Raw genomic sequence first — 25,106 nt, 5'->3', positions numbered from 1 at the left:
GTACTGGTAGTAACTGGGAGGGGACACAAGGAAGGCTTTTTGGGTGCTGGTATTGTTTTGTTTTTTTTGGCCAGTTTGTAAACATTCATTGAGCTACATGTTTGTGATCTGTTCACTTTTCTGTATGTTATGCTTACATAAAAATTTATAAGTTTATTAATATTGTTATATAAGTTAAAATAAAATTTTTTTCACTCTTGTTAAATATATGAGTCCCAGATCTGTTGTGGCAGTTTTTGCAAGGCCCTGGCCAGCCCAGAGACTAGGATGTGATGTATTTTGGGACTGGCTGCCCAGACCAGGGCCTGCTGTTTGGCAGGGGACAGCTTACCTGCGACCTTGGAGTTGTATGCCACTCCAACCCCACAGATATTGTTGTTGGCTGCAGCAGAAACTTCCCCTGCACATCGGGTCCCATGGCTATGGAGACAAATAAAGACAAGTTAGATACAGTTTCAAAAGACTCTGGAGGAGGTTCCTTAAATTCTATCAACTAGAAGCAATTTGGTTCTTTTGGATCGCCCAGTTAGCCCGAAGCTAGCACTGGCCCTCCTGATTTTCCATCTGTGTATTCCAGCATCCCCTTTCTTTCTCCTCCGCCTCCAGCTGCCTTCTTGACCTTGGCTTATTTCTACCAAAAGACACTTCCTGGAACATTTCAACCTTGAAATTTGATCTTTACTTTAAAATTTGAAGTATTTTCCTGCACAAACACATTTACAGGTCTCCGGTGAAAAACTCTATATAAAACAGGTTTGTACTGGTTGGAAGAGTTCTGATTTTTTTGAAGCACTAGAATTGTGGGCTGGTGCTTAATTTCAAGGCTGGCCCATCCATTGGGTTGTAATGCTGCCTGTCAGTGATGGGATAATGGTTCCTTACCTTTTTTGGATCATAGTCTCCCTTGAAGATGTATTGAGTGCTATAGCTTCCCATTTCCTCCAGGAATTAAAAAAGCATATATTGGCAACATTTTGCATAGTTCCACAGAATCTTTGAGGCTGACCATATTAAGAACCCCAGGCATTTATCAGATCATCTTTCTGGGGTTTGCTCAGGCTTATAATTCTGAGCAAGTCCTCTTCTAGGCTCATGTTCTAGAATGTTCAGTGCAACAGACACTGTAATTCGATTAAGTTTCTCCCTTTTGCCTGCTTTCTCTTCCATTATACCTTGGGTTCCAAATAGTTCTTCACCTCCTGTGTATATTTTCCCTCTCCTTTAATTGGCCTGGTGACTTGGGTTGACCCATAAAATGCAGTGGGGGGATGATGAACTACTTCTTAAGAGGTCTGGAAGCTTCTGTTTCCATCAGCTGGTGCCAGATGCCATATGGAGGAGCTTGAGCTAGCCTACAAATGGACAGAGCACGTGGAGAGAGAGGCCCAGCAACCTGTATGTTTCAACACCTTGGATGAGGCGCCTGATGTGTGCAACACCTTCCTCCTCCAGTCCAGCCAGATCACCCCAGTCAGCAGCTATTGAAAAGAGATGGGCTGTCCTTGCCCAGGTTACAGAACTGTGAGTAAATGTTTGTTCTTTATTAAGCCATTAAGTTTTAGGGTACTTTGTTAGTGGCACTAGAGAATTGAAACAAGTATAAACTCTTAAGTCAATCAAAATGCCGTTTTAATCCTAAACAGCAAGACATGGAAGTCATCTAAAACTATTAGTCCTGACCCTGACATGTCCATTTTAAAGGTCTATGAAAAAGCTAAGGGATGAAACAGTCCCATTACCAAGTCTGCTAGAACAGTGTAAGCACAGCCCGCTGAATGGCCAGTGTGGGGAGGGCTGGTTTTTCCACTTGCTGCTCAAACTGTGGTGCACAGTAAGGAGATGTGGGTGCAGGGGTTGGCTGCTACAGGGCCGTAGGGAGTTTTGATTTCTGCAGTATTGACGAGCAGACTGTTTGCAACATCCTCTTAGGGCAAGTGAAGCTATTATGACAGCCTTTCTATATTCACACATTTTTTTTGTGTGTGTGAGTAAGAGGAAATCCTGCCTCCATAAAAACTACACATTTCCTGGGCTTCAAGATCCCTTTGAAACAAGAATAAAATCTGTATATTGTATTAAAATGAACCCCAAGGTTGTTATGGAAGTTGGCCCTTGTGGTGAAAGGTCTATGAAAACTTACAGTGTTCAGCAAACCACTATCTACTAATCTAAGTTTTCTGTAAACCACATTTGCGTTCTTGAGAAGGTGCTTAATAAGGGTGTAACTTGACAAGAGAGTGTCATGGATGTGGCTTTTATGATTGCTACCTTCTTACTCCAAATGCTGAAGAAATTGATAACTGAAGTACTGACAAACAGCACAAGACCACACACATGTATCTATATACATAAAATAATATATACCCCTTTATATTGATTCAGATATACTTTATATATTTACTTAAAGGTATACCTTATTTAAATATATATTTAAGTATATATTTATTCTACATCTACTTATATAATCATGAATATATTATATATTTATACATCATTTATATGAAACATACACCTTTATATTATCTATATTCCCACATATCATTTATTTAAATATATACTTATATAAAATACTTGCATACCATATATAAAGTATATATATATGCTTTATGTGTATATGTGCATATTTTAAAAAATGGATACTGATTAAATGTGACTTGCTGGCTGTTTGGCTCATACCGAACAAATAATTTTTTAATAAAAGTTTAAAAAGAAATACCATGTCTAATTTGACTGCACACTAATTTCCTTATTATTTAATAATCAGCCCTGTCAAGATCTCCCTTCTAAGACCTGAAATGCGCACTTAGGCCTTGCCTGGGCCAGTCAATGCTTTCACTGACAGCTGTGGAGCACGCAGAGGTACTGATGGAAGCCTTATGTGCATGGACCCTGCTCTATGAGACGTGGAGCTAGAATGACCAATATCCACCTGCTAGTTGCTGAGTGGTTATTCATTAACAGGCACTGTGTTCAGTGCTTTTTTTGCTTCACCTGCTTTGATCTTCACAGGAGGGCTACCAGTAGATACTGCTTCATTTCACATATGTCAAAGTTGACTCTTAGAGTTGCTTCTGGCTTCAAGGTGCACAGCAAGAAGGTGGCTGAGTCAGGTCTGAGACCAGAACTCAATTACTGAACCACCACACTACCCTCCCCTATAGGGATAAGTTCATCCCGCCGCCCCCCCAAAATTGCTCTTTAGTGGCTGGAGGACAAATGCATACGAACTGGCTTGAGCAACTAAAAGACATTGAATCCTTCTATATTCTTGATTTTGGCCTTTAAGTGGGGAGATTAATATCATGGGCTCTTAGGAACATATGGGAAAAAACATTTCATTGCTAAATTAGGCAACACTAATTAATTATAGGCAAGTAGTGAAGGCTTCCTGTACTTGTTCACCACACCATCTTTTCACACATCTGGGCCTTTGTAAACTTTGTTCCCACTGTTTCTAATGTTTCCCCCTCAATCCTGCTTTCCTGATTGTCTCAGGCTAGTGTGTTTGCTCCCTGAATGTCAGGAAAAGATTTTTTCAAATCCATTTTCATTTGGTCCTTTTGCTTTCTTAAAACATTCAATAGCTCCCTTTGGTCTCTATAATGAAACATAAACCTGTCAGAAATGGACATAGCTGTAGGGGGTAAGGACAAATATGATTGCTTGATTGGCCTCCTTCTAACAAAGGTCAATGGGAGGCAAGTGACAAGAGTTATGGATGTGTTGCATTGCCCAAATGGCCCCAGTCTACTACTCTCCAGGGTCCATGTCCTTGGCAATGTGATTTTCTTGCTCCTGCCATGAAGAGTGGAGCATACTTCTCTCTTCCTTGATTCAGGCTGGCCTTGAGACTTGTTTTGGCCAAAAGCATGTGGTGGAAATGATGAGCTTAGCTCTCAAGAGGACTTGCAGCTTCCCCTTTCTCTTGAAACCCTACTCAGGTACCATGTGGACAAGTCCAGGATTGCCTATTAGATGATGAAAGGCATGCAACCCCTTGTGACTCTCACCTCATCTGGTAGCCACCCATCCTTGAGACTTGTGAAAGAGGCTGTCCTAAGCCAGTGAGCCCTTGGCCAACCTGACAGCTGACCATGGACTCATAGGTGAGCCCAGCCACAAAGCCCAGCCTGGTCCAAATCAGCAGAGCTGTCTAGCTGACCTATAGACTTGTGAGCAATTGTTAATGTTTTTTGTTTTAAGTCACTAAGTTTTGGTATGATTGTTATGTGGCATTATTTGGCAATAGATAGCTGATACAATGTATAAACAAGGCTGGAGGGACAACACTTGGTTAACCTGCGGGGTAATGGGGTTAAAACCTGGACTGTCATGATGACTACTGGGCTTCCCAAATAGCTGCAGTTGCTGCGGAGATGTCCAAGTGAAAATCTGAGATCCCACCCCTGTCCCTGGGGATCTCCAGTGAGAGAGGGCAGGCACACCCCTTCTTTCCATGTTGCTGGCTTTCCTTTAGAGTGATTGCTCATTCTGCTTATTCTTTCCAGCCAAAAGCACGTTTTTCTATATGTGCTACATTCAAGTCATAGACTAAGATAAAATGAGCAATATCAGTGCTCATTATATAAATATCAACTCATTTATTGATAGCTACTATGGGCTGGGCACTGTGCTGAGAATTTGGAATGTATTATTTTATTTAATCCTTACAACAAACTCTTATTCCCACATTAAAGAAAAAGGAGTTGAGGCATAGAGATAGTAAATCACTTCTTATTAGGAGGAAGAGCCAGAATTCAAAATCAAGTGTGCTGCTTCTAAATCCCTGCTCTTAACCTTGACCCCTGACTATCAGAAATTCCTGACTATCAGATATTGCTGGCTATCAGAAATGTGCAAATAAAAGTGTGATGTTTTATTTTATGTGTCAACTTGGCTGGGCCAGGGGGTGTTTAAATATTTGGTCAAACATTATTCTGAGTGTTTCTATAAGGATGTTTTGAATGAGATTAACATTTATATAGGTGAAATTTGAGTAAAGCAACATACGTAATTCTGTGCATGACCAGTCAAGGCGTCCTAGATAGGCTCAATGCCAAAGGAACCTGTAACTACAGGGCACACTCATGTATTTTATATTGGTATATATATTTATTTTATCTCCTTCCTTTCTTTCTTTTCTTTCTTTCTTTCTTTCTTTCTTTCTTTCTTTCTTTCTTTCTTTCTTTCTTTCTTCTTTTCTTTTCTTTCTTTCTTTCTTTCTTTCTTTCTTTCTTTCTTTCTCTTTCTTTCTTTCTTTCTAATCTCACCTGAGGATATTTTTTAATTGATTTTAGATAGAGAGGAAGGGAGAGAGAGAAACATTGATGTGAAAGAGAAGCATTGATTGGGTGCCTCCCATAAGCACTCTGTCCAAGGATCAAACCTGCAACCTAGGTATGTGCCTTCATCAGAAATTGAACCTGCAACCCTTTGGTATATAGGACAATGTTCCAATTAACTGAGCCACCCAGCTAAAGCATTATCTAATTTTAAAAGAATTAAATATACAGAGATACAATTGAAGTCTTCCTTGAAGGCATTATACCTCAGCATTGACCACTACACTGAGTTTGATAACTGGAATACCCACACATGCATGCTTTTATGCAATTACCTTGCAATCAGGTCTGCATGTACATATGTTTTCAAACTTTATATAAATGTTTCATACTATATGATCTATTTAAAATTTGCTTCATTATTTGTATTTTTAAGGTTTATTCATGAATTTGTTTTTAGTGCCATGTGTTCACTTATAAATATGCTGAAATTTACTTATTCATACTCCTAATGAAAGGTATTTAGGTTGTTTGCAATTTCCTTGCTATTACAAATAATCTGAAGAAAACATTCTTGTATATTATTTCCTTGGGCACATGTAGAGAGTTTCTCTGGAGGTAGGTATTGGGTTGGCCAAAAAGTCCATGTGGTTTTTTCTGTAAAATAAAAGATGCATGTTTCATTTTCACCAATAACTTTATTGGTTTGGATATTTTGAATATGTTGGCTATCTTTCATGTCATATAATGTTCATTGTTCTCAATTAATGTCTTAATTTGATCACTCTCCACTTCACTTTGACACGATCAGTCACAGCACTTTCTCCATACATTGCACAAATCATTTTTTGTGTTTCAGTTGCATTTCTGCCTTTTTTAAAATAATAAAGCACAGTATGGCAAAAATGTTGCATGTTTTCTTCCATCCTCAATATTAAAATGGCTGCACAAAAATTAATCAATTTTGATGAGTTTTTTTAAAAATGCACAATGATTTGACAGTTGTCACAATTCAATCTAACAAAATTGTTTCAAATAAAGTTAAAGACAACTAAGTGCTACTAGAGCCATCTTATGGAAAAAAACTCAAATAAACTTTTTTTGCCAACCTAATACATAAAGGTGAAAACAGGCCTATGGATATATATTACCTCCTGTTCAAACATTCTTGCCAACATTTTGTGTCAGCAAATATCCTTGCCAATATTTAGTATCAGCAAAATTTACAATTTTTGCTTGTCTAATGGTGTGAAATGGTATCTTGTTGTTTCATTTTGCATTTTCCTCATTACTGGGAAGGATGAGCATCTTTTCATATGTAAACTCGCTCAGGTATTCTCTTCTGTTAATCACTTGTGCATAACTTCTGTCCATTTGTCTAGTATCTTTTCTCTTTGATTTGTAGCCATTCTTTATATATTTTGGATATTTAATCCTGTTTTTTAAAAATAAAACTTGTTGCACATATCTTCTCCTAGTGTGTGACTTGTATTTAAACTTGTTTATTATGACTTTTCTTGAAGAAAAGTATTTAATTTTAATGTAGCCAGGTGTACCAGTCAATACTTTCATTTTTCTTGTGGCTTAGTGTTTTGTTTAAAAAATCCATTCTTATCTTAGGATCATAAAGGTGTTTTTCTACATTTTAATTCTAAAATATTTCTATACATTTAGGTCTTAATTATCCTGGATTTTATTTATGCTCAGAATGTGAGGTGGACCCCTATTTTTCCATATGAACAACTAACCTTATTTATTAAATATCATCACACCATCCTTTCTCATTGTTTTCATTGCCATCTTGGTCATGTCTTTGTATATGGGGGGGGTGTCTGCTCTCTATTCTTTCTTGACCTTTTATTTTCTCTCTGTGCTCACCCTGCTCTCATATTTATTATGGTTTTATAATGTTTTGGTATCTGGTAGGCAAAGTTTCCCCACCTTGATGTTGCTGTGGATCTCCTTCATATTCATTTTCCTCCTTCTCTTCTCTTGTCTTCTTCATCTATTCTTGGCTTTTTGCTTTTCTATATCAATTTCAGGATCATTTTTTCTAATTTCACAGAAAATGCTATTGAGTTTAATTGAAATTCCATTGAATTAATAGATGAACTTGACATCCTTATATTGTTACATCTTTTTATTCATGAACTTAGTATGTTACTCTAATCATCCAAGATTTCTTTTATGTGTTTTCTAAGTTTTATAATTTCTTCCTTAATGTTCTCACATACTTTTTCTTAGATTTTTAATTATTTCAGTGGCCATGAGATGTGGCATACTTTAAAAAAAAGAGATGATAGGCAGCATTCTTATTCATCCCTATGTTATCAAAATTTCAGCATTAAGAATAATGTTTGCTGTAGGTTTTTGATAGGCAGTGTTATCTTCAATTAATTAATTAATTATCTACTCAACTGCAACCAGGCTACATTTTATCTCATTCATTGGTATTTTATTCCGGAGGCCGTGTTTTTCAATTGCAATCGGTTCTTTTTCATACTCATGTTTATTTTTGCTTGTGTTTCCACATCACTTTTTGTTTTAAACAGATGTTATTCATTCTGAGCAAATGTGCAGATAAAAAGTATAGTGGTTAATTTTATGTTTCAACTTGGCTGGGTCACGGGTTGTTTAGATCTTGGTCAAACATTATTCTGGGTATTTCTGTGAGACTTTTAAACATGACTTATTTTAACATCTTTTAAAAGACTCTCTGTGAAATTAATTTCACCTGTATAAATTCATGCCCTGTTTATTTTTTTGAATGTGTTGTTGTTGGTTTTTTCCCAGATATTTCTGAATTTTGGTATGCAGGCTAATTTTGACTTGGGGATTTTTTCCTCCTCTTTTTTCTCTCCTTTCCTTTAAGTCTCTACCACTGGCCTTTGGTTCTGTGGTTGTTTTAATAGACTCCTTACTTCCCACAGCCACAGCTTAAAATGGTGTTTTAGGGCTCTGGATTCACTGAGATATTGGGAATAACACAGATTTATCCAGCAAGCCAGTGGGAAACTTTACCAAGTTCATGGGCATCCAGTCTCCACTCTCCTTAGGGCTACAGATTCTTAGATGACCAAAGTTCCACAGTGGCCAGCTACAGTCTTTTAAGCCATGTCTTTGCTGAAAGATGCTTTCAACAAAGTTGGTTATATTGGAGCTGAGATGCAGAGATTACCCAGCTAGTTTGTCATCAACCATGTATGCTGGCTGGTGCTCAATGAGTTTTACAGGGTAAAACTTTAGGGTTTCAAGAGTCCTGGTTAAATAGGTGAGGATGTGCAGATGCTTTTGGGGAAAACCCCAGGTCTGCTGGCAAGTAACCAGTGCTTTATAGAGAAGTGAAGAGGCTCTCTAGCTTTCTGAGGCTAGATGCTAGGCTTTTCAATTTCCTTGTTAGATCAAGTTAGTCTCATGCATACAAACAATCTTTGGATATAATTCCTCTTTCAATCAATAATGAAGATACATAGGCACTAGACTCTTGCTATAAACTTTAACCTTGGGCTGACTGTTATCTAGTTTCTGTCAAAAGCTCAAATGAGAGAATGGATGCCTGAGAAAAACGGGTGAATGGCTGGGCCATCCATTAACTTCTTTGCCATAAATTCTCATTTACTGTGTAGTTGGAGCTCCTTAGAAATCCCTTCGCTGAATTTCACAATTATATTTGCTGCCCTTTGGGAGTGCCTACCATATGCCATGCCCTGTACCAAGTACTCTGTATACATGTCTCTAGTCCCTCACACAAACCTTCAAGGTGCAGTTTTACTCCCATTTTATAGAGGAGAAACTGATTCAGGGATTACTTATTCCATACCAAGTAATTAACATAATACAACATTTGCCCATTATAATATGCCATCTATTTCTCTGTTAAGAAAATAATTTTTGCACCTGAGGACCATAAAACCCCCCTACGTGCCATGCATAATATTAGTTTCCAAAGTAGAAATGATTATGCCAACATACAGATAATTCTTTTATAATTGATATAATTCTTTCTATAACCCCCAAATCTGTATAATGTTTATTTCTTTTAGTTGAAAGGAAACCTTAAATAATGAAGACTTGTCTAATCCAGGTAGGAGACTAGAAATAAAATTAAAAAAACATTTTTATGTTTTTTTCCCAATGACTCAGAATAACTAACAAAATTAAACTCTGTTTATTTCACTCTGCTTTGGTTTGAATAGAGGGAGGGTTTATTGCAACAGCAACCTTTGAGCAAATATTGGCTTATGAGATACAATATTTCCCCCTTATCTGTGGGTTCACTTTCCATGTTTTTAGTTACTCATGGTCAACTGCAGTCCAAAAGTATTAAATGGAAAACTCCTGTAAAAACAATTTACAAGTTTTAAATTGTGTGCCATTCTGAAATCTCTCACTGTCCTGCTGCATCCCACCCAGGAAGTGGCTTATGCTTTTGTCCAGTATAACCATCTTGGCTATCAGATTGACTGTTAAGGTACCACAGTGCTTGTGTTCCATTACCCTTATTTTACTTAATAATGCCATATTCACAGAACTTTTGTTAGAGTATACTATTATAACTGTTCTATCTTAGTTATTGTGTTAATCTCTATCCTGTGTCTAATTTATAAATTATACTTTATTATAGGTATGTCAGTATACAATAAAACCTAATATAGATAGGGTTCAATACTACCTGTGATTTCAGGGCTGCATTGGAGGTCTTAGAATGTATCTCCAGTGGATAAGGGGGGACTACTGTATTCTCAAAGCTCACATGAAAGAAGTTAGATTAGGTCTTTGAAATCAGTTTGAATTTTATTATCCAGGAAGTAATTTCAGGATTATCTATAAAGACAGAAGGGAAAGATGTTTGTCTATTTCTAAACCATTTAGTGTCACCAGGGTAAAGTATCAGTTTCTATCAGTATGCAAATAGCCAACTAGAGATAGCCATTTTTCTCACATGTTCTTTGGCTTGTCACATAGAGTTCTTCAAAATGAAATATTACTTTTAATAAGAAAAAAGTTAATTACTGAAAATCTTTATTATTTGAAGGCTTAACTACTTCTATCAATCAAATGAACTTACATAGAGATAAATGTTCCTCATCAACCATTTTTCCTTCCTCCTGTCCCCTATTTTGGTTGCCTGAGTAATAAATGTCTTCTCTCTTCCTGAATTTATAGTAAACTTTTGCTGCCAGGAATTGTATCTAATCCAGAATCTCTTACTCTTTAGGGCTTACTAGATAGAGTGTGCTGCACCCTGTGATGCTCCATCAACATTGTTGAGGGCAGGGGTGACATTTTAATGGTGAATGCTTGTCAAGAAAATGTTATGCAAGAGGGACTTCTACGGACAGCAGCACAGTAATGGAATACAGATCTGCCATGCATCACCGAACATTGACCTGAAACCAAGCAACACTGGAGGATTATTGACAAAGTAAGGGCTGCAAACCTTAGGAGAGGCAGGCAGCTCTAACATGGACAGATGTCAAGGTCATTCAACATCTCAGCATAGCTGAGAAGGTATGCCATCCATCTATCCACCAGCCAATCAATATTTGTTGAGTGCTAGCAGGGAAAAAAATGTGATGTTAGCCCCTGATACCTCAAAGCAAATTAGTTATATGTTTTGCACACTGTTGATGCTCATTAAATGTGTATTATTTTCTATCTTTTTGCAATTTAGGTTATTATTACTATTATTATTTTATTTGGCCATCTATATTTCTCTGATTGTAAGCTAGGAGGATATTATACTCCTGTTGCAAATTTCTCAGTTGTTCCAAATATATCCCCAGAGCTCAGATACTGCATGTAATTATTAAATGGTTCAAAGTAGAATAAATATACTTGCTCTGCTTAAAAAGGAATAATCCTATAAAAGCAAATTAAGTACCAGGCCAGAAATTCTACTACACTTATCGAAAAAAGTTTACAAGTACAAAAGGGATGATATGATAGTTTAGAATGTTGGGAAATCTCAGAAGAGACACACTGCTCTTGAACTTGGTTTCTCAACCAAGGGAAACATTTTATTTGCTTGCTTGAGAAAGCCCCTTGTTGTGCTTTTCGTAGCATTGAGAACCCTGTGATGGAAAGCTACTGCCTTTTCCTGTGCAGCAATTGCTTCTGAGTCCTAACTGGCCTTTGTGGCAGGCAGTGTGACTGGAATAGTAATAGCAGCAAGCCCATTGCTGGTCAGCATCAGTCAATCCTTTATCAGAATCACAGTGAAATGAGCCTTCTCAAGAACTCCAAGTCTGCTGAACAGAGATGGGGCCCAGAAGAGAACATGGTATGTCTTTGTGGTTGCACAGCTGTCCAGACATTCATGCTGGATTGGTAGTGAATCCTGACAAAGGCAAGTCCTGGGCTAAGGGCTTCTGGAGCCTCTGGGGAATAATATTCCTTGAGTGCAGTGGGAGGGTGCTCCTTGTCTGTACTTCTGGCCCAGTTTGCTACCCAACCACAGAATCTTTCCTTCTTTCTCCTAGCAACTTGTCCAAGCCTTTCACGCTCACTCTTCCATGATGTCTCCTTAGAATGCTGTCCTATGACTATTGTCTAAATCCCAGACCAGTTATCCAGGCCACTTGGTGAACATGTCTACACTTCCTGCCTTACTTTCTGTACCTAAACTTTACCCTCACTTCAGAACAGTCTCTACCCACCAACTCTACCTATTATCTTCCCTTAAAAATATATATTTTATTGATTATGCTATTAAAGTTGTCCCATTTTTTTCTCCTCTTTAGTCCCCTCCATCCTGTACCCACCTTCCACCAGCATTCCTTCACCCTAGTTCATGTCCCTGGGTCATACATATAAGTTCTTTGGCTTCTCCATTTCCTCTACTATTCTTAACCTTCCATTTTGAATTCTTGTTTCTTTATTCTGTTCTGGTTGAATGTGTATTTCTCTTTCTGCTCCAAACCATTGAGTTGAATTCTGGTTTTCTTCTCTTCACTGTTGGTGCCCTGTACATTTTCATTTATTTCACTTTTCATAACCTTCACTTCTTCCTCTTTTTTTTGCAACCATACTCAACCATTTCTGTGAGCATCCTGATCACCAGTGCTTTGAACTGTGCATCTGATAGGTTGGCTATCTCTTCATCACTTAGGTGTATTTTTTTCTGGAGCTTTGATCTGTCCTTCTATTTGGGCCATAGTTTTTTTGTCTGGGTGTACCTGTTATGTAGTAAGGGGCAGAGCCTTAGGTATTTCCCAGAGCAAGGCAGCCCACATCACTGCATTGTGGCTGTATGTGGGGAAGAGGTATGAGGGAACAATGCTGCATGCTCAGCTCTCCTCTGGCTTTCAGTCACTTCCACTGCTACCCACAAGCCAATTGGGCACTTCTGGTGCTGATTGCCAGGTGTGTGAGCTTGTGTACATTCTGGGACCTTATGGGTCTCTCCAACAAACTCTCCTGTGAGGCTTGGAGTTTCTCCTGTCACCTCAACCCCCGCAGGTTTTTTGTCAGAGGTTTTGAGGTTTTATTTCCCCATGCTGAAACCCTGGGTTGCATTGTCTGTTCACTACCTGGCTGTTCCTCCTGGTTTATCTGCACCCAAATATGGGACTTCCTGGACTCTAGCCACTGCCTTGTCACGCGTCCTCTCCATCCTGGCTGCCTGTTTCTGCCCCTCCTGCTGGTCTGGATGTTTCTTCTTTAATTCCTTGGTTGTTGGACTTCCAATACAGTTAGATTTTCTGGCAGTTCCGGTTATTTTTTGTTTTTAAATTTGTTGTCATCCTTCTTTTGGCTATGCAAGGAGGCAAAGATTATCTACCTGTGCCTCCATCTTGGTGGAAGTCCAAAAAACCTATTACCTTCATTAAAATTCTAGACTAAATGCCACCTTTTCAAGGAAAACTGTCCCAACTACTTCAGCTGAAGATAATTTTACCTTTCTCTATGCTCTCCAAACCATCTTCATTATAAGACAGTGCATATAATGGCCTCAACTCTGGTGTCAAATCCTGTCTCCACTACTTATTAGCTGTGTAAACTTACATACAACTTACTTAATTTTTTTTGTATTTCAGTTTCCAAAATGGGGGTAATAATAATAATAATATCTGTTTCAGAGAATTATGATAAGAATTAATTGAATTAATATACAGAAAGGGTACCTTAAAACTAATGACTGCTTAAAAGGCATTAGCTTTTTTTTTTCCCCTCTGGCTACACTTAGCCCTGAGGTGATTTTGGCATCTGTTACCTCCTTATATGACATTGTGAGATCCTCAGCAGCTTGCACAACAAAACTAACAGTTTCAAAAATGCTGAACTAAAGTCCCAGGTCTGTTTTTTGCCTCTTTTTATGTCCTGTGCTTTTACAATTTACTTCTTATTATGGAAAATATCAGATATATAAGAGTAGAGTGAACACATAGTCAATCTCATCTTCTGTTTTGCTCCAAACTCTATGTTATACTGAAGAAAATACTAGGCAAAATACTTTATCACAGGGCTTTTTTAATAGATGTATCCTACACTCATGGGAAGGCTTCTTTTTTTCTAATTCTCTTTGTACCAGGCAGGAATCATCTCCAGGACACTCAATCTTTTGGACTATGACTCCTCCCAGAGCTGTGGGCTTGAACTTTGACCAACTGTACTCCTATAATTATTTACAATAGTAGTTATGTTTTGAGAGGTCATGCCTTAAACTGTGGTATGATCTACTCTTTGTAACAAAAAGTCCTGATGAATGGGAATCTGTGAAAATGACTTCATCATAGGGAAAGAGTCCCATTTATTGTCAAAGTAGAGACTGTGTTTCGAGTCATTGGCTTCCTAAGAGGCAAGGATCATGCTTGTCTCACTCACTATGATTGTGTCTCAGACAATTAGACACTTGAGAATTTTTACCACTGACAATGAAAAATTTTATTACAGTAAGTGCTAATCAGTTGTAGCTACAAGACTTTAGTTAATTTAAAACTATACTTTCAAGAACACATTACAAATTAAAATATTTAAGGTAGAAGTTATCATTTTTTAAAAAGTATATTCTTATAGCATACCACACAGGAAGAGTTGCTTTGGGGAAGGTTGTGCTGGGTTCAGGAAATGGGTAAAGGAGAAAATCATTCTGTCAGTTACATTCTTGTACCTGAATCATTCCATCAAAGGTTGATTTAGCATCTACTAGCTGCAGAGAGATGGCAAGTAACTGGCATACATGTTTATACTGTCCTTGCTGAGGTCAAGTGAACAATTGCTAACCAATCATAGTGAAGCCAGGCACTTCCTCATGGTCCTGCTCAACACACTGTTCCAGACCATCATTCCCAATTACTGCTCATCCCTGGCTGGGTGACATCTATTTGGTAATGTCTTATAGTATTTATGATTATAAGTCATGAGGGCAAGAGACACTTCATGTCAAAAGTTCTTAGACATTTTTATACATCCTTACCCCCTAAGCACATACTTCCAAACTCTGCATGATCATTTTAAAACTGTAGATAAAGTTGACAGAAAGTGAATGGTGCTATTGGACAGCATCTATGAATTTTTTAAAATGTTACAAATTTGAATTTTATTTTATTTATTTTTTATGCATTTTCTGTAATTACCAAGATTTCCAACCTGTGTGCCCTGTCTGCACCCTAGACCTTCTCAGGTCAACTTAATTGTAGGGGCAGAGTTTAGGCTACTTGGCCACTGTCTGGTCATCATGCTTCCTGTCTTTTATAATAAAAATGATACTTATAAAAGAATGGTATACTTTGGAATTAGAGACATTTATGAAGCTTGGGTTCAAATTCTGGCTTTGACATATACTAATTGTTTTATCAGAGAACTCACTTACCCTTTCTAAATCTATTTCCTTATCACTAAACTGAGAATGACAACATTGTTTTATGTGCCATGAGTTTGTCACAAGAAGTAAAAGAAATGAGTAAGGTGCTGTACAAATAATATGTTTTTATACTATTAATAGAAGTTCACATGTTTTATGAATTTCATCCCAAAACATCAATAATAGGGAAGCACTAAGTTTATAAAATGTAATATTCTTTGGTTCAGCAAGCCATACATCTTTATTTCTTGGTATTTCTTACATGCAATCAACCATTTAGGCAAGAATGTTACTTGGGAAAGAAAGAGACTGCTTTTGCATGTTTAGTAGCCAAACAGGCTGAAGAAAATGGATAGACTATTGAATAGTTTTCCATGGTTGGATGCTGAGCAATACTTCAAACCTCTGCCAGTTGAAGTTATCATTTTATTGAAAGGGACTACATGAACTTCATGAGATTATAGCAGAAATGCTCTTCAAAAACATACAGACATAGACTCATGGGGCAAAAAAATTCTCTACAACCATTTCCACAGATCAGATAAAATCAGCATGTTTTAAATCACTTTGTGGTAGGTTGCAAAAGGCTTTCTTATTTCTATTTCCTTCTATCTTTAATAAAGTGGCAAATAGTTCCTCGTGAACAAATTGAACAGAGCAAATTGTTAGCAGATAATTCTGGAGGATCATTGAAATATTTTAAAAAGTTCAAGAATTTAGAGAATGAAGTTATGAATAGGAAGTCACAGTACAATTTAGTGAAGTATTGAGATTATTTTGCTTGTGATTTTAAAGGCTTAAAAACAAAAAAAAGCAAAATAAACCCCCAAGCCTAAAGTCAAAGATGCCTCATTAGGCCCATTTTACCTGTTAAACCAGTCATCTGTGTATCGAGGGTAGGGATAAGGGTCGTTGCTGCTGAAGTCATAACTTGCTTCGGCATTCTGAAAAACACAAGAGGTGTCACTGGGTCAATAAAGCCAGAGGCACAGCCAAAAATAATGCTCCAAGACATGGCTATTTCACATTTATAGTCTTTCTGCTGTGCTGGCTTATTGTTCTGCACTGGTCTAGCACTTGCAAAATGGTGAGAGAGCTAAAGTATGTCCTTGGAGGGTTTTTCCCTCTTTATCCCCATTTTGAGGTTTCCTAATCCCATTCTATTTCAGGTCCTCAGAGTAAGCAAATTTGAGTACTACTTTCTCCAGGAGGGTCTCCATTTTAAGTTGTTAACCCTTGTGGATAAATGGGATTCACTTGGAATCCAGGGCTTAAGTTAAGCTTCTTTGAACTGATGGCCAAAATGTTTTAGTTCTCATTTAACAAGTGAGATGGCCTGTAGACTTTTCTTGCTTCAGGCAGAAGGCTCATTTCCAATTCTCTGCATTAGACTGATTTAAGGCTTATCTTCTTTATACTTATGGGTGTTAAACTCCTGCTTATGCCCCTAATAGCGACTGCATTATCAGACTCAGTTACTTACTCAATTTACTGTTGTGTTGAAAGGGACTACATGAGCTCTTACAAGGTTACAGCAGAAATACTTTTCAAAAGCACAACATTAAGAGTCTAATATATGCAGGTACTTTTCCAAGCATGGTAATTAAATGGTGATATCTCTGCTCTTGGGTAACTTATAGCCCAGCTAGGAGACGTTGATCAAGATTGAACAAATAAATATGTAATTGCAAACTGTGGGTACTCTTAAGCCCTACAGTATTCAGTTAGAAATTTAAATTCTGTGCAATCCAACACCTTCATTTTTCCCCCACAGAAATCACATATTTACTTAAATTCTCTTTAAGTGATTACATGTTTTAATTTTTTCCATTTAGATCTTTAGTTGGCTGGCCTTTTATTTTGGTCTGTGGTGAGAGATGATCCACCACCATTTGGTGACCAATCCATTCCTTCCCCACTGCTTCTCTGTTTGGCCAGGACTGCTAAGCTCTGTGAAGCTCTTCTTTCCTTATCCCATTCTTCTCTGCTTTGATTTTGAAATCTGTAGTAAAAAGCCCAGATGGTTTCTTGGCCCACAGTATACACTGGGCTAGGAAGCACTGGGTTAGATGCCTATTCCAGATTGGGCGTTTCTTGATTCCATGGGTCTGGAGACATTTTCAGGAATTCTGCTGCTTTATGAGGTAAAACACTTTAGTTTGTGTCTCACTGTAGTATGAATACCTAATGGAATAGTGGCACAATGTTTTTAAGAGCAAATTGACCAATTCCATTGTTGCGGAAGACCACTCACTCACGGAGAGATGATGAAGCACAAACTTTATTACCTGGGGGGCTCAGAGGATTTGAAGGGTGGAAAAGTGGGACAACTGTAAAAGCATAAAAATAAAATATTTCAAAAAATTTTAAAAGGAAACATAAAAAACATTTTGTTTTGGGTTTCAAAGCTGAGATTTAAACTTAAGCAATTGATTTGGAAGACTATTGCTAAGCCTCATTTGTTTCTCCATAGAGATTAAAATTTCCTGGTTTGTGTGATTTGGACAGAAAATTCAGCATGAGTAGCCATTGTGGGGTCCTCAGAGAGGACCTGAGTGCTACTGCTTTCTTCTGAGCTGTGTTCTTGGAGTGGGAAGGTGTTATGTTGTGATGGCATTATGTTGAAGTTCTCCAACTTCAGAGAAGTCTGGGACTCATCCTTGGACAGGGGCATGAGGCTGCAAAGTGGCTCTGTAAAGTGTCTTAGCTGAGGAGCTGTGGGGAGCCCCACTTTGCATTTCTATGATCCTCTGTATGGAACAATGCAATATTCTTTGGGAGGCTGACAAGTGAGAACATGACAGTGAGAACTGTCTGGCCTGGAAAGTTTTGGGGTCAGTACAATGTGGATCCAGGGTTCAGGAAGGATGTGCATGAACTGACATGCCAGTAGGCATGAGGATGCATACAACAGGGGAGTCCAGGGTAGACAGAGGATGAGATGTTAGCACCGGGACCCCTGATCCCTCTCCTTAATACCATGTTCATCATTTGAAGCTTGAGGGCAGTTCTGGAGATAGGAAGGTGGGAGGAAAACCTGAGTTGGCCAAGGTCAAATTTCCATATCAGTGCAATTAGGCTGGCATATAGAAATTAAATTCAATGAGAGAAAAATCAAATCTGAATTTTCTGCAATTTTATCTTTGCTTCCTAAGCACTTGACCAGTTTCACATACTTTCCACCCAGGCACACCTTTCTGGCTCATAATTATCACCTGTGTTCTAGGCTGAGGTCTTTTGGTGTTTATTCCTGATTCTGTAGAAAATAGCTTGCCTTGAGGTGGGTCGGGGCTTGTGGGAAGAATTAGGGAGCTCTGACAGCAGAACTGGTAGCCAAGAATCCAAGGAACTGTGAGATTACTTTTATAGCAAGAACAAAGACCATGTATTGTCTGGGGTCAACTTCACCTCTGAATGTTGAAATGGGTGATGACGTAGGAACTCTAAGTATTTTGTTGTCTTTAGGATTAATTTGATGGCTAATGCTGAATTCCTTGCATAACAGTATACACTGAGTAATAAAGAAGGCAAACAGTTGTTATTATTTGGCTGTTTGTTTTATGGCTAAAAATCAAATTTTTTTAGGAAGAAAGAACAGTAAGCAATATTTTGCAAAGGCTCTTTTTATAGTTTTATAGTCCAAACAAAATCATTTATTGATTTGAATTACAGTGTTATCTTCCATGAAATTATTTGTGTACAGGAATAAATCAAACTGATCTTGAATTATCCTGAAATTTTCTAAGATAGCCATTAGCACTGACATTTGAAGGGAAGTGGTGTCTCTGTAAATTTAATACTTTGGTGATCCTGTGGTAAGCCAGAAGCTTGTTTTGGTTTGAACTCTTCTATAACTTCTTCCTAAAACATATTAATATATTTTATTGCTTTAGATAATACTAGATGTTTAGTGAACATGATTTAATTATTGATGATTCAAGATCAGAATGATTAGTCATCATTAAGAATTGAATTATCATTGTACCATCATGCAGAAAATGAGAAGATTGGGCTGAATCCAAATTGACCTAAGGGCTTCCCTGGAAGTTAATTCTGAATTTAATTTCTGAATATTTGAATGCGTAGCCACAAAAAAAGGCTACAGTAGCTCTTAGCAAGAAAGTTTAATTAAGAGTTTGACCAGACTTCTGGCCAACATGGAGGCATAGGTAGACATACCGTGCCTCCTTGCACAACCAAATTAAGGACAACAAAAATTTAGAAACAAACAAACAAACAAAAAACAACCAGAACTGACAGAAAATTGAACTGTATGGAAGTCCAACAACCAAGGAGCTAGACACATTCATCCAGTCTGGTAGGAGGGATGGAGATGGGCGGCCGGGCGGAGTCGGGTGCTGGGTGGAGAGGGGTCACAGCACAGAAAAAAAAAGCCAAAGCAAAGCGGTGGCTTGGGGATCTGGGCACACAAGGCAGTGGCTGACAGACCCAGGTGTGCAGGTGGTAGCATGCAGACCCAGTGAGGCATGGAGGGTGACTGGCTGACCAAGCGATCCCACAGTCCCATGCAGACAAACCAGGAAAAGCTGGGGAGTGAGACAGACCTCGCAGCCCAGGGTCCTCGTGCTGGACAGAAAGTCTCAAAATACTAATTGAAAACACCTGTGGGAGTTGAGGCAGTGGGAGAGACTCCCAGTCTCACAGGAGAGTTTGTTGGAGAGACCCACAGGGTTCTAGAACATACACAAGCTCACCCACCTGGGAATCAGCACCAGAAGGGCCCAATTTCCTTGTGGGAAGTGATGGAAGGGACTGAAATCTGAGAAAGAGAGAGGAGCAAGCACCATAGTTCCCTCTCAGACCCCTCCCCCACAGACAGCATCACAACCCAGTGCCTGGGCTGACCCACCCTGGTGAACACCTAAGGCTCCACCTCTCATACGGAATAGGCTCAACATGACCGAAAGGAAAAAAAAAAAAAAAGAGAGACCCAAATGGAAGAACAGATCAAAGCTCCAGAGCAAATACTTTTAAGTGACAAAGAGATAGCTAACCTATCAGATGCATAGTTCAAAGCACTGGTGATCAGGATGCTCACAGAATTGGCTGATTTTGGTCACAAATAAGATGAAAAAATGAAGGCTATGCTAAGTGAAATGAAGGAAAACGCACAGGGAACCAATAGTGATGGGAAGAAAACTGGGACTCAAATCAATGGTGTGAACCAGAAGGAAGAAAAAAACAAGAATTCAAAAAATGAGGAGAGTCTTAGGAACCTCCAGGACATCTTTAAACATTCCAACATCCGAATTATAGGGGTAACAGAAGGGAAAGAGGAAGAGCAACAAGTGGAAAACTTACTTGAACAAATAATAAAGGAGAACTTTCCCAATCTGACAAAGGAAATAGACTTCTAGGAAGTCCAGGAAGCTCAGAGAGACCCAAAGAAGTTGGACCCAAGGAGGAACACACCAAAGCACATCATAATTACATTACCCAAGATTAAAATGAAGGAGAGGATTTTAGAAGCAGCAAGAGATAAGGGGACAGTCACCTACAAAGGAGTTCCCATCAGATTATCAGCTGATTTCTCAAAAGAGACCTTACAGGCAAGAAGGGGCTGGAAAGAAGTATTCCAAGTCATGAAAGGCAAGGACCTACATCCCAAATTGTTCTATCCAGCAAAGCTTTCATTTAGAATGGAAGGGCAGATAAAGTGCTTCCCAGATAAGGTCAAGTTAAAGGAGTACATCATCACCAAGCCCTTATTTTATGAAATGTTAAAGGGACTCATCCAAGAAAAAGAAGATAAAAAACATGTATAGTAAAATGACAGCACACTCACAATTATTAACAACCACACCTAAAACAAAAACAAAAACAAAAACAAACTAACCAAACAACTAGAACAGGAACAGAATCACAGAAATAGAGATTACATGGAGGGTTATCAGTGAGGGAGTGGGAGAGAGAGAGAGGTGGAAAAGGTACAGAGAATAAATAGCATAGATGGTAGGTAGAAAATAGATGGGGAGGGCAAGAATAGTATGGGAAATGTAGAAGCTAAAGAACTTACGACACATGGACATGAATTAAAGGGGAGGAATGTAGGTGGGAGGGGGTGTGCAGGATGGAGGGGAATGAAGGGGGGGAATAGGAGAATTGTAATAGTATAATCAATAAAATAAAAAAAAAAGAGTTTGGCCATAGTTTGGACCATGCACTTTTCCATCAGATGGCCTGCCTGTACACTAACTTAAGAAGGGACAAAGGACTTATTTAAACTTGTTATACCTGAAGTGCTGCACTTGTGCAGCCACCAAAGGCACAGGTCCACACATGGCACATGTTAGATGGTAGAGCTGGTCTCACTATGAAAGCTGGTGGTAGACCCAGTGCTCACCAAGCCCATTGCTTCCATTGTTTTAACATTGTCAGAGAAGCTTCTGAGATCCTGGAGACCCAGATCTGACACTGCCACCCTTACTCCCAAATCTGGAATTTAATGGCTCTAGTTCCAGTAGACTTTCCTTGATTGGTTGCATAAGACAAATGTGTCAGCAGGCATCACCTTAGAGTAGAGAAAGGAAACAAGGCATTAAAGCCAGACAGATCTGGTTTTGAACCTAGACTGTTCAGCTTTGGCAATATTTTTATGTTCTAGAAAATGTAGTTTCCTCTTCTTTAAAATGCAGATGATAAAAATATAACTACTTGGTTGCTGAAAGGATAAAAATGAGAGGATGGATATAAACTGGCATGTACTTTGTCTAACAAGCATGGGTGTTCTCTCACCTCTTCTTTTGTGTCCTTCATTTCTTTGATTGCCTATGGCTAGGGTCATAAAAATGCCTGCAGGCCAAATCTGACCCACCACCTGTTTTTGTAAATAACAGTAGACAAGTAGTTGTGACAGAGCCCACAAATCTTAAAATATTTACTGTCTTTTATAGAAAGAGTTTGTGAGTCCTTGAATGACATCCTAGGCTTCATGGGCTCCCAGGATGCCCTCTGATAGCCTGAGACCTGCACTACAACATCTCTTCAAGTCTTTGCCTTCCTGAAGAGCCAGCCCCCTTTTCTCTGAGACATGCCTGTCCCACATCACATCCCCTTCTCTCTAGGTGGCACTAGCTGCTGAAAAGGAATCTACTATGAAGTATCCTCACTACATTGCTGTGAGTTTGAAGTTTACCTTTCCTAGGCTCACACCAATCACCAATGGGTAATCAGGCACTCCTGCAGTCAGAAACTAGGGCTCACCTGCTAGAGTACTCATTGAGGCAGTAGAGAGCCCCACCATTGTTCCCCGACCCCTGCCCAGTACTGGTTGAAGGCTGCTACTAAAGGCATCAACTTTCTAACTCTTCTGTCTTTCCATCTGCAGTGTCCTGTCTGTTCCCATGGTTAGAGCATCACCCTTGGCAGAGCAACACCTGTTTGCAGTGAACTGCCCTCGGCATGCAGAGGTAATCTTCCAGGTGGTATGGGTACACATGGTGTCTGCTGCACAAGGCTTCACCTAAATTTCACTTTTAAATGTGGTGCCGCATCAACATTTTGTTAATACCAGGCTCTTGCAATATATTACTACATTTAATGTGGGCATCCACACCTATGATTGAACAGATATATTCAGAGCCCAGAGGAGCAACTTGGTGGTCTGACAACAAAATAGGAAAGTGGTATCTTCAGTGAGGGCTGCCATGTACAGTCCTGCAGGTTGTGCTCTGCAGAAAGGTGCCTGCCTGAGAGGGCACCTGTGGTGGCACTGGGTGGGTGGCACTCAGCCCCCTGAGTGGGGGCTTTATTTTATTTACTTTATTTTATTTAAAGTTAAAATATTTTTTACCGAATATATTGGGGTGACAGTGGTTAATAAAATTACATAGGTTTCAGGTATATAATTCTATATTATCTCTATATTGTATTGTCTGTTCACCACCCAAGTCAAGGCCCCCTCTGTCACCATTTATCTTCCCTTTACCTCCCTCTGTCTCCCCCTACCACCATTTCACCCTTCGCTCTAGCAACCACCATACTGTTGTCTGTGTCCATGAGTTTTTCTTTTTTTCTTTGTTTTATCTCTTTTCCCTTCTCACCTGACCTTAACTTGCTCTCTGCTGACTGCTGTCAGTCTGTTCTCTATATGCATGAGTCTGTCTCCACTTTGTCAGTTTATTTTGTTCACTAGATTCCACATATAAGTGAAAATTGGACAGAAATGTGCAAAAAAAAAGAAACTAGACCATTTTATTACATCATATACAAAAATAAACTTAAAATGGATTAAAGACTTAAATGTTGACTCAAAACCATAACAATCCTGGAAGAAAACATAGGCAGTAAAATATCAGAATTTCTTGTAGCAATATATTTTTCTGATATATCTCCTTGGGTGAGGGAGACAAAAGAAAAAAAATAAGCAAATAGGGCTACATTAAACTAAAGAGTTTTTACACTTTTTAGTGCAAAGGAAACCTTCAATAAAAATTATTTTTTCAATTATTATACATTTGACATACAATATTTTATTAGTTTAGGTGTACCTGGGGTGGGGCTTTAAATAATAATAGGTCAGCCCAGAAGGCTACCCTTTGCTCATTTGTCTGCTCAGAATAGGGCACATTTTCTAATTTGTTTGCTCAGAAGGAAGGGTGCTGTTTTGCAACTTATCCACCAAAAGGTGACACTTTTAAAGAATTTCACAAAATGCATTATATAAGTACTAGCATGCCTGTGAGCCATGGCAAGAAATAGGTCTTTCTATTATTGACATATATAAGCTCAGACCTCAGAGAAATTGTACCAGGGATACAAGGTGTCCCTTGTGAAATATCAGGTCGTACCAGACTTACATGATTTGTCCAACAATAGGAGTTTATGATCATGGGTACAACATGGCATATGCATACTTGACAATGTAATTCCACAGCTAAAGGAACTCAGAACAAGAGAGTGGATTGTTTTTGTCCCTTTATTCTGACTTGTTACTTTCCCTGAAGGCATTTAACCAAATAACCCAGCTAGGAACTGTGTAACAATATTAGCTGAAATTGCACTGTGCTCATGGACTAATGAAGGAGAAATGAGCTTCTCCAGATCGACTCTCAAACTGCAACTATATTGCCCCAGAACAAGCTCATCTGTATGGAAACAGTGGCAAGAATCCAGTCTATTAAAGTCCAAAGAATTTTGCTATTGTGCCTACTTGCATCTAATATGGTCATGGCTGAATGTTCCCAACTGTGCCTATTTTTATTTTCCTCAAATAATTCTCCCACATGTACCAGTTTAATGATATTGTTCAACTTACTTTTGACTGAAACCAACATTAAGGGAATTTATGTCTATATTAAGTCTGACTGTAAAACTTAATGAAATTTAACATTTCTCCTGCATTCAAAAAAATTTTAAAAAGGGTGCATAGTCAGAAAATTATTTGCAATCTTTCTTCTATGCTTTTAAGATTTACCAATTTTTTCCAGTGACAGAGCGCTGTCTGATCATGGATTTGACCCATTCTACCACCACTTCCTTCTTACTCCTAAAATTCCAGCAACTTCTCTAGCTGTTGGAGTACTCTCTAGGTGAGAGGAATGCTGCAACATAATAGCCAGGCTGGCAAGTGTTACCGCACCCCAAGCCATGTCCTGGCCTACTGGGCTTTGTATATTTTCCAAACAGGAGCAGCTCTGTCCTCTGGCTCTCAAGGACACCCTTGTCAGCAAATCTGAGAGAGGTTGTAAGCACTAAACATAAGAGGAGATAATAATAATAATTCCTAATGGTTAACACAGCACTAAATTAAGAGTGTCTTTAGGTTTTTCAAAAGTGTTCAAATTGTCTCATTTTATTTAATATTCTCTAAAACCCTGCAGGGTAGGAAAGCAGATGTATTGGAAGAAGAGGAAGGGCTGTTACTATCTCTGACACAGTCAAGGCAGCATCTCTGGATGGCCTCTTTAGAGCTGCCTCTGCCTGCCCATGGCTTCTTTGCTTCCTATTTTAGAAGGCCAGTGAAAGCTATATCAGGCTAGACTGAGGTGAATTCCACA

At 38.7% G+C, this 25,106-nt stretch overlaps 1 protein-coding gene across 1 annotated transcript in view; it reads right to left on the bottom strand.

The window, feature by feature from the left end:
• The window catches only part of PCSK2 (proprotein convertase subtilisin/kexin type 2), a 359,378-nt gene that overhangs the window by 62,253 nt on the left and 272,019 nt on the right, over window positions 1–25,106 (bottom strand). The window contains exons 6-7 of the mRNA XM_045832582.1: window positions 15,955–16,031; window positions 332–420 (exon numbers count right to left, since the gene is read on the bottom strand). Of these exons, the coding sequence (XP_045688538.1) occupies window positions 332–420; window positions 15,955–16,031 (166 nt within the window). The remainder of the gene's footprint in view (window positions 1–331; window positions 421–15,954; window positions 16,032–25,106) is intronic.

The sequence above is a fragment of the Phyllostomus hastatus genome, unplaced genomic scaffold, assembly GCF_019186645.2.
Source record: "Phyllostomus hastatus isolate PE091 unplaced genomic scaffold, TTU_PhHast_1.1 phas_contig_17, whole genome shotgun sequence".
NCBI lineage: Eukaryota > Metazoa > Chordata > Mammalia > Chiroptera > Phyllostomidae > Phyllostomus > Phyllostomus hastatus.
Note: the sequence above shows the minus strand (reverse complement) of the source record. Positions and strands in the feature narration are given on the sequence as shown.